Genomic DNA, 10,127 nt, shown 5'->3' with positions numbered 1-10,127 from the left:
ATTCTTCTCCCATTTTTGAAAATTTCAGAATTTATTCTAAATGTAATATCGCCGTGTTCCTCCGCGGCCCTTTCACTTCTAAAAATTTGCGTAATTGTGTTAATCTACTATAAAGTAGTGCAACATTTGATTGCTAATAACTCTGATCAACACTTTTAGTGAATGCTAGAAATTTAAAATATAATTTGTATACTTTTAACGTAGTTATTAATTAAATTTTATTAAAATTTATTAGAAGACACTCCGACAGTTCCCTTGTTAGTGGCAGTGGCGTTTCTTATTCGGCCAAATTTTTACGTATATGTGTTCTGGCCTTTCACATGAATTCCTTGTTCTGCCAGTTCTTGAAGGTCGTCGTTGCTAAGGCTCTCAATGTTCGCTGTTGAAATAGTGTAAATTTGTAAAAATATTTGCAAGAACTTTGTTTCATCGTACTTTCACAATTTCTACAAAATTCCCTGACAAAATTAATAGTTCATCCGGACTGTCCGGGTTAAAACCGAACGGGTGGTAACACTACCTATGGCATCCATGTTATATTTTTTTCCCAAAATTGCATCAAACATACTGTAGGTTTAAGTAAAGTACTACGACGAATTGCCACCTTTTGGTTCGTGTTTGGAATAATCTTACTACAGTAGAGCGTCGTTTATCCGAAAGAATTCCAGTTGGCAAATTTTAATTTTCGCTAGTGCTGTGGCGCTGCAATCTTTGGCTATATCTTGGGCTACTCCAATATTTTTTTTTTATTTATGTATGTTTTAGCCGGCAGCACTGGCACTTTTGTGTGGTGTTTTTCTGGGGACTGTCCTGCTGAATCGAACATTTTTGATACTAGATTAACTTCTAAAGTATAATTTTGTTTTTGTTTTATATTTTTCAATATATTTATTTTGTTTGTAAAAAATAAATAATTTTTAACGATACAATAGACACGATTATTATTTTAAAAAGTTTACGTTAGGCTTAACATCGACGAAAATTCAATGCGAGGCGACACGCAACGGAGAAAAATTTAAACATGGAATAGGTTAATAAAGTGATGTAACGAATATTCGGTTACTATTCGGTATTCGGCCTATTTTTCGCTATTCGGCCGAATACCAAATACCTAAAAACAGGAGTAAGAAATAACAAAAACACAGTAAATTAATCATTCTGGTATTTAGATTTAATGTTATCGGGTTAGTGTTGTTTGTTTATATTTATTTATAACTTATAACATGCACAAAATAAAAAAGAAAATAATTTTAGTCACTTGTATTCACAATTTATAATTACAAAGATCAGCACACGTACACACCTATTCGTTCGAGAATCGTCGCATATCTGAAGGTCTGACCCTGCCTATCCTTCTTTTTAAGCGCTCGTCTTTGCTCTTTTCTCTATCGCTCTAGTCCACGTATGCCATGCATACATCATAATACGCCCTCACGACACTTTCGATTCGTCACTTTTCCCATTTTACAATTACGTGACTCATTGCCTGGTGATAACGGAGAAAAGAGACAGATAAAACGTTGGTATAAGTCACAGTTATGATTTCACAGATTCGAAACAGCTTGGTAGCCCGAACGACCCCAGGCTTTCGCCCGTGCACGCTAAATGACTTTCATTACAAGCATTTAGCTTTCCGAAGTCTATGACAATTGCTTGGCATTCACGGCCGCAAATTTCGGGCCAATAAGCTGCCTCGACTTGTTCGATTATGTTATCATATTCATATTTATTTTCACATTTTCACTTTGTGGTTCTTCTTCCGTTATTTACACGTGTAGGTCATTTCATTGTTATCTACGTTTGATATCATCACTTATCACATACAGTAGAGCAGGGGTGGCCAATCTTTTGAATAGCATGCGCCAATTTTTTGACAGACGAGTTCAGATGCGCCATATAACTCTAACACTTTTTATACAGTCTTACATTCAATAATAGGGGTTGATAAATACACATAATAATAAATCTGCTTCGCTTAGGAAAGAAAAGGAAATAACTTAATCACGCAGTTGAATTAATTACTTTATGACAGTTTATTGAAGCACCAATTTACAATAGTCAACAATGATCTCCTGTACGAGAGGGTGATTGCTTCATGATGATGCTATTGCTGCCAGAGTCTCGTTTAGTGAAGATTACTCTGCAACACAATTATTGGCACTGAGAACGAGATCAGCTTAGAATAACGTTAATCACAATAAATGTTTTTGGCCATTTACACGCCCGTAAACTGATCGAAAATAAAGATCGCAAGACTCAAAATACATGCATACATTGTAATTTACTATGTGGAGAACACTCATTTTATTTGCAAAATAGACCGTAACGAATTGTGCAACAAATGAACTTGCCAAGACAGCCTATAAAAAATTTATTTTTTTATATAATATTCTTAATCGCGAAAAAACTAAATCTGGCAACTTTGCTTAAAACGAACTAAAGCGCCACTTGTAATCGTCCAATGCGCCACGTTTTGGCCACCCCTGCAGTAGAGCGTCGTTTATCCGAAGGAATTCGTCGACAAATTTAAATCTTCGCCAGTGCTGTGGCGCTATAATCTTTGGCTATGTCTTGGGCTACTCAAATATTTTACGTTTTTAATACTAAATTAACTTCTGAAGTATATTTAGAATTTTGTTATTCTCGAATCCTTATGGCCAACATCAAGAATTTTTCTTGGCCTGTCCAGGATATGTCAGGCCCCATCCCTTACCACCTAGCTGAGTTCGTTATGATTAAAAATATCCTCTTAGATTTTTTATTTTTTTCAATATATTTATTTTGTTTGTACAAAATAAAAAAATAATTTTTAACGATACAAGTCTTCGTTAGGCTTAACATCGACGAAAATTCAACGCGAAGCGACACGCAACAGAGAAAAATTTCAACACGGGATAAATTAATATATTTTTTCGTACATAATTGGTTATCCGAACAACCCGAGTTTCCAATTAATTCGGATAAACGACGCTCTACTGTACTGCCATGATGCTCTTGTCTGAACTGTCAAGAATTAACGCGATTGGCGAAGCGTAGTGACAGTGGGCCAATAGAGCAGGGTACTTGCCATGCGGTTTGCGCGCCAATTTTCGTACGTGAGTTAATCAAGCCGAATATACTATTCGTTGCAACACTAGTTAATATTTTTCGTACATAGTCGGTTATCCGAACCCGTCCCCAATTGATTCGGATAAACGACACACTACTGTATATACGAATCAATGAAATGCCGCGATATGAATCGACATAAATTTTGAGGTTTTTAGGCTGAGCAGACCGCGTTATATCGAATCAGCGTTAAGCGGAGTTTTACTGTATTATAAAAAATTAATTTTATAAAATTTGAACGTGGGATAGTAAATGGTTATTAATCATTTAAAATTTACTCTATTAGGATTTTTATGCAGTGAATTACCAAAATACAGTAGTTTTTTCGGTTTTCTGATTTATCACATTATGGATTTTGTAAGTTTTGACAGATGAAGTCATTTGAATTCAATAGATTATGAATCAAATTATCCGTGACAATGAACATAATTATATATCGTACAGTACTGGTACATTCACATCAATTAGGATTACAAAAAATAACTTTCAAACTTAAATTCGTCACGCAAAATTTAAAAATATTCCATCTACGCGGAGTACCAAAAACGAAGCGTTTAATTACTTCCAAATATTAAATTAGAATTAAACGTTCGTACGTTTAATTCTAATGCGTTACAGGGAACCTTTTTACATAGTCTGAATTATGTTCAAAAATTGCTTATTTTCGTGATTGTTATAAGCTATTGCTCCAGAAAATCATTTTACTTTCCAGTTTCTCATAAAGTTTAAATACGAATTTCGGTACTAGACATTTTTACACGACATCTAGTGAAATTTAATCAGATACACGTAATAGTATTAATAGATAAGGAGTCTACTCGAAAAATTAAAAATTAAATTTTAATCGATTTGATTCATAATTGGGCTGCAATTTAAAATTGTAGACCTATAAATTCCTATTGTTCGTCCTAACAATCTCGAGAACGGAGTTTGAAGACGAGACCAGATGTGGAAATCTTGGGGCATGAGGTCCCGATTAACTATACACGAAGTTCCGATGCAAACCGTTAATCATGTTATTTCAGTTCGTTTCCTCTAGAAGGTGTTAGATGACTGGCAGGACTACTGTTAAAAAAATTATGTAGAGGGGCAAGACAATACAGTACTAATTTGGAGGCAGAGCATATATTTTAAATTAAATATATGCTTAAAAATTGCAGTCCAGCATCGTGACTGTCAAAATATATAATTGTTCATTCTAATATAGTTTCTTTCAACACTCCACTTTCTCTGAGTTCAGAATATGTAAATACTAGAGATAAAGAGATATTTTAAAGCCTATGGAATTGTTAGATATAATGGCACTAACATCTCTCATGAATTTCAAACCAAAACAATTGTTTGTTGCTATATTTCTTTTCATAGATATTTAAAAATTTTTTTCTGGGAAAATTTACCCTACAACTTTTGCACTAATTCATAGAAAAACAGATTCCAATGTTATAACAGATAATGTAACAATAAAACTCTTCTCTGTAAACTATTTGAATTGTATCAAAAAAGTGTGAAAAAATAAAAAATTTAAATACTAAATGATAAAAATAAAGACACACCAATTCAAAATGTCAGTTTACTTTATTTCAACTTTATTCCTGAAAATAAAAAAAATATACATTAATAAATTAGAGTTGAGTTGAATACACTAAACAGATGATAATATACTCACTTCTGGAACTTCAAGCTCCTTGGCTTTGATTTTCTCAATAAGATCGTGAGGATGGCTACCATCTATCGTGCATCCCACAGACTGGCAGGTACCCAAGATTTCCTTCACCGTGCCGGCCAGATCTTTGGCCATGGAACGTGGTCTCATAGTACGAGCAATGGTAACGATGTCATCAAAAGCAAGATTTCCATTGTGTTTTACTGCAAGATAAATTTTATCCACATTTTAGAATATTTTGTTACATTGTATATGTTACAAACCACACATGATAAAAAGCCATCATGCATACCATGTTTAACTTTCTTTCTGTCTCTGGGAGGTTCCTTCAAAGCTCTGATGATGAGTGAAGCAGCACTAGGAACAACTTCAATCTGAGCTTGTCTGTTTTGAATAATCAACTTGACTGTGATTTTCAAACCTTTCCAATCTGCAGTGGCCTTGGCAATGTCATCTCCAACTTTTTTTGGTGACTAAGTAGAAAACATTTCAATTTTAAGTACAAAATTAAGTACAATCGAATCAATAATAATAATAAAAATCGGATGCCCTCAGATCTCATAATCTTCAATCAATGGGACACATCCGTTACTAGCCATTACTAATGCCACTACAAAAAGTGAGGAAACAGATGAATAGAGCGAGACAAAGATGTAAAAGTGGGGAAATTAGGGTTAGAGCGAAGCAGCACTTTCACAGCATTCACGGTCTCCCTCAAGATTTGGTTGTAATCATCGGGCATCAGAATATTCAATTTTTTCAATGATTCAATCAGAATATTCATTAATAAAATAATGAATATGTAAAAAAAACTAAGTTACATTGATGTAACAGACTTCAAATACAGGTAAACTTCACTTAAATGAATTCTTTTCTTGAAAACATTTCATTAACCTTTGATTAGCAAGGTAGTTTCTTTTGCATGAACTATCAACAAAGGGAGAGGGGAACATTTTATGACCATCTTTGAAAAATAACTATATTTTGTGCAAAAAAAAAAAAAAAATACACAGTAATGTCAGACTGAATAATAAACATTTTTGCAGCCAAGAACACATATTTACTTACTAATTTAAATCAAAATATAAACTATTAATATTATTCCTAAAAAAATTGCACTGCCAGTACACCAATGAGCAAACCAACAATGTTAATAAATGCAGTTAACTAAGTGACTTATATGCACTCTCAATAAGGAACAACAGCCTAAAAACAAATCATTTACAATACTGCCAACTGAGAGAAATATGTTTAACATTATTTGCATCTTGTACAAAGGGAATACTTTGTGCAAAAGAAAAAACTGAAACATTCAAATTACATCATAAAAAATATACTTAAGCTCAACAATAACTAAAATTTTCAGAATATGAAACAAATGAATGGTAGAATAAACAAACATAATAGACAAGGTGGGCACAGTATATCCCTTGGGAAGGGCCAAGTGAGAATTTGTAAAGTAAAATACAAAACTTAAATGAGAAACTTAGGTAACTTTCTAATATATAAATATAAAACACAAAAAAAGTCCGCATTTTTAAAAATACCAAAAATTATGCAAAATAATTTAATATAATAGTTTTAAAATTAACTCCAGGTTCACATCATTAAAAGTTAGCTATTACAAAGGAATGTATAATCATCAGTTCCCTAAACATTATTTGGCACCATTATATAAAGAATTTTTGATCTTGTCACAATCATGATTAACTTGCCTGGCAGATTGCTGAAGCAGTTACAGCTTCTGGGGAAACAATTTAATCCAGGCAATCAAATAAACTCCAAGAATTTTTTCAGTGATCTACCCCAGATGTCTTGCTCACCACACAATCATCCCCATTTGCGGTCTGGTCAAATCTAAAATAACTTGTGAAAAGGGACCACTTTAGTGTTCACAGGCAGTTTGATCCAGAGTACTGACAACAAAAGCATTTTTACAACACACACAAATCAAAAAGATCTGTAAATAAAAGCCAAATTCTAAAATAATAAATAAGCACACATCGTCCCTAATTTGCTGTTACAACCAATTCTGTACAAACTTGACCTCTAAACAAGTTACATAGGAGGTTTTTGTTTCAACCTCTGATTGTGCAGATAAACAGCCAATCAAGTGGAAGGAGGCAGGTATTTGTGAAGGCAATTGCACATCTCTGCTATAATAGCCACTACCACTTCTGTCATTACATCATTGTGGGCTTAGTTGCAGGCACTTAAACACGGTTGCTACGATTGACTCTCCCGCCAAGTGCAAGTTGCATAATATAATTTGATTTCTTCAAGCAGAAGAGAATAGTGCTGCAGAAATTTAGTGAAGAATGAGACAGGTATATGGTGAAACTTGAAAACTTTATGAGAAATTTAAAGGAGACCAAATCAATGTTCACGACAAAGGACAAGGACACAAGTCTGTCGCAACAGAAGATATTTGTTCAGTGAGTTGACAAAGCGGCTTGAAAAAACAGAGGTTTGCCATAAATGAGTTGTGCATGGAATTTCCTGAAGTTTCAAGATAATCTGTTTACAGAATCATAACAGATCATCTACACTACAAAAAACTGTGCACTCGAAGGGTTCCAAAGATGTTGTCGATGACCACAAAGGTCACTGAATGGCAACAGCAGTGACATTTCTCACTCATTATGATGCTAAAAGCCAAGTCTCATCTCCAGTCACAATGTCAAAAAATCATCACAATTTTTTGACATGAGTGGAGATGAAATTTGAATTCAATACATCACCCCTGAAATATAAGAACAGTCACGACAATGCCCAACCTCAGTGCTGCTGTAACCCAACAGCTTCTTCAGCGATTTCAATGGAAACTTTTTAAACACCAAGCATATGGCCCCAATTTAGTGCTGAGTGACTTCCACGACTCCCCAAACTGAAAAAGTGGCTAGAGGAGGGCAGAGATTCGAGACTAATGATGATCTTCAAAACATTAAGGCCCATCTCAAGTCACTGGCTGCAACATTCTACAAAGAGGGAATTGCAAAGCTCGCTCACAGATTTGACAAACACCTCAATCTTCACAGCAATCACGTTGAAAAGTAACCATGTTTGTACATAACTTTCTGTAATAAATTAATTTTGTTATTTACACTTGTCTTTGTTTTATGGACCATCAAAGGTTGAAACAAAAACTGCCCTCGTATTTTAGTACGATAAAGCAACATTAATTTGCCCACATACAGAACAGAGACAACCTGTTAAACTTTCATTGTGACATAACACTCGTTAAAAAGGTTTTTCGTGGGTTGTTATTAAAAAACACAGTGTTAAGTTGTTAGAAGTCGTTTATTTTCATTTTCACTGCACAAAATGTAGACAAATTGCCTAAAAGTAATTTCTACCCAAATTTACATTTAATACTAAATAACATTAAGTCGTCCACTCAGATGCTTGTAACAACACAGTAAATATGTGTTCAAATGTAAAAATACAAGAACCTTAAAAAAAATTCAGAAACTCATCAATTTTGATAAAAATGCATAAAATTTTTCAAAAATGTGTTAAAAATCAGGATTATATTTAAAATTGATCATTTTACAGAATTTGTGACGTTTTACCTGTATTTTCAAGTTATAAAATTGCTTAACTTCCTACATGTTACTGTATAATCAATGAAAACGTGACAATTATTCTTACTGTTTCACATTTAGAGTAATTGTTTCAACATAACAGTATTTCATACAAATACATGTAAAATTGAAAACAATTTTACCTACTATAATACTGAAACAAATACATTATTAACGAGAAACTCATTGTTATTAAAACTTGAAAATGTTATATTACATTAAACAGCATTTTGGAATTAACACTTACCAATCCTAAAGGACCGACTTTGGGTGCAAGAGATGACGTGGCACCAACTTCTCCACCCACTACTCTCAAATAAACTAAATAATGGGTTAAAATTTATTAATATTTTGTATAAATTATATTCTGTACAAAAATTGCCGTTTTGTAATAATTACAAACACAATAATCATTATTCATAAAAATAACATCACGTAAATATACCACGTGGTATGGTAATTTTCTAAAAGATTAATCTATAAAAGTAATAAACGTTATATATAACAGATATTATTATAAATTATTTTTAAAAAACAAACAAAATCGGCCATTATTTACAGAAATCCTTACAAAAGTTAACATTTTCTTACCGAATTTTCTAGTAATGGGCTATGGCGGCTCCATTCTTCTTCATAATAACGAGTTATTTATATAGTTTAAAACCTAACTTACCGATTTTAGTTTCGGTTGGATCAAATTTTGGTGGCATTTTAAAGATGAAAATGGATTGCAGTTGATAGTGTTGGATGAGTCTTGTTAGACACGACCAAAAGAGTTGCACCCCAACTGCTACTTACGTGAGCGGGACGCACAATGCGGATTTATTCTCCCTACCGTATATCGATAATTCGCTATAGCACAAAAGTAGCCAATGTCTAAAAATATTTATAATTTTTTTGTTGTAATTTTATTTTTAATACTTTTTCAATAACAATAAATATTTTATAATTAAAAAATATATTTTTTAAATATTCAAATGAATAAAATCTTTCGTATTATAAGAAATTCAATTTCAGAAATATAATTTTTGTAACGATTAATATGAAAAATGAGAAATTTTAATTTTAATTATTTTTATTTATTTTATTTTACTTATTTAAACAATAATTTTTTTAAAATCAAATAAACTCCCTCTTCAAAAATAAAACATAAAAATATTTAGTTTTTAAATAATTAGAATAAAAACAAAGTTTAAACAGAATAAAATATAATACAAAGATCCCTCTCGACAATAATAATAACACGTATGAAAAATTTAAAATGTGGCAAGAATAATCTATATATATAAAAATGAATGTATGTCTGTCTGTTCGTCTGTCCTTCATGCATTACCACACCGTTTATCCGATTGCCATGAAACTGTGGGAAGTTTTTTAATTTAATACACTCCCGCGAAGGTTTCTGGCATAGTACATTTATCCTACGATAGATGGCGCGCGTGTATACGAGCATTTCACTGTGTGCGCGATCGATTTCAAAAAATATTCTTCTATATATGCATTTGTGAACTGTTATTTACGATATTTGTAATAATTTTTGTTTAATCACTTTATTTCAACTTTTTTTATGCTAATTATGTATTCGCTCGAACTTTGTTAAAACCTTAACTGTACCCCGAACAACAACCGACGTTGTAGGAGGAAATTCACCTATTTTACCGATCTAGGGATCCCCCTTTTTCAAATTTTAATATCAACTCAAAATAATTTAAAAAGACAAATTACAATAAAACGGTTTATTATCCAACTATCAGAAATTTCACAACATGCCA

The 10,127-nt window shown here is 32.5% G+C and overlaps 1 protein-coding gene across 1 annotated transcript; it reads right to left on the bottom strand.

The window, feature by feature from the left end:
• Positions 1–4,442: 4,442 nt before the first annotated feature.
• LOC111622831 (60S ribosomal protein L12-like) lies at positions 4,443–9,196 on the bottom strand. Its single transcript, XM_023365253.1, has 5 exons — positions 9,029–9,196; positions 8,603–8,676; positions 5,064–5,244; positions 4,775–4,974; positions 4,443–4,700 (listed from the first exon to the last, which is right to left on the bottom strand). Exons 1-5 carry the CDS (start codon positions 9,063–9,065, stop codon positions 4,695–4,697), a joined length of 498 nt encoding a protein of 165 aa, XP_023221021.1. The 5' UTR covers positions 9,066–9,196; the 3' UTR covers positions 4,443–4,694.
• Positions 9,197–10,127: the final 931 nt, after the last annotated feature.

The sequence above is a fragment of the Centruroides sculpturatus genome, unplaced genomic scaffold (genome assembly GCF_000671375.1).
Source record: "Centruroides sculpturatus isolate CEXI.00-Female unplaced genomic scaffold, Cexi_2.0 scaffold332, whole genome shotgun sequence".
Classification (NCBI taxonomy): Eukaryota; Metazoa; Arthropoda; class Arachnida; order Scorpiones; family Buthidae; genus Centruroides; species Centruroides sculpturatus.
The sequence above is the reverse complement of the archived record's forward strand: the minus strand, read 5'-3'. Positions and strand labels throughout refer to the sequence as shown.

What these genes read in the sequence shown, in the direction of transcription:
- LOC111622831 (XM_023365253.1), bottom strand. Translation starts at nt 9,065, where the DNA reads ATGCCACCAAAATTTGATCCAACCGAAACTAAAATCG. An exon ending in TCCAACCGAAACTAAAATCG is followed by an intron (nt 8,677 to 9,028) that starts GTAAGTTAGGTT and finishes CCCATTATTTAG; the next exon opens with TTTATTTGAGAGTAGTGGGT. An exon ending in CAGAAAGAAAGTTAAACATG is followed by an intron (nt 4,975 to 5,063) that starts GTATGCATGATG and finishes TTTATCTTGCAG; the next exon opens with TAAAACACAATGGAAATCTT.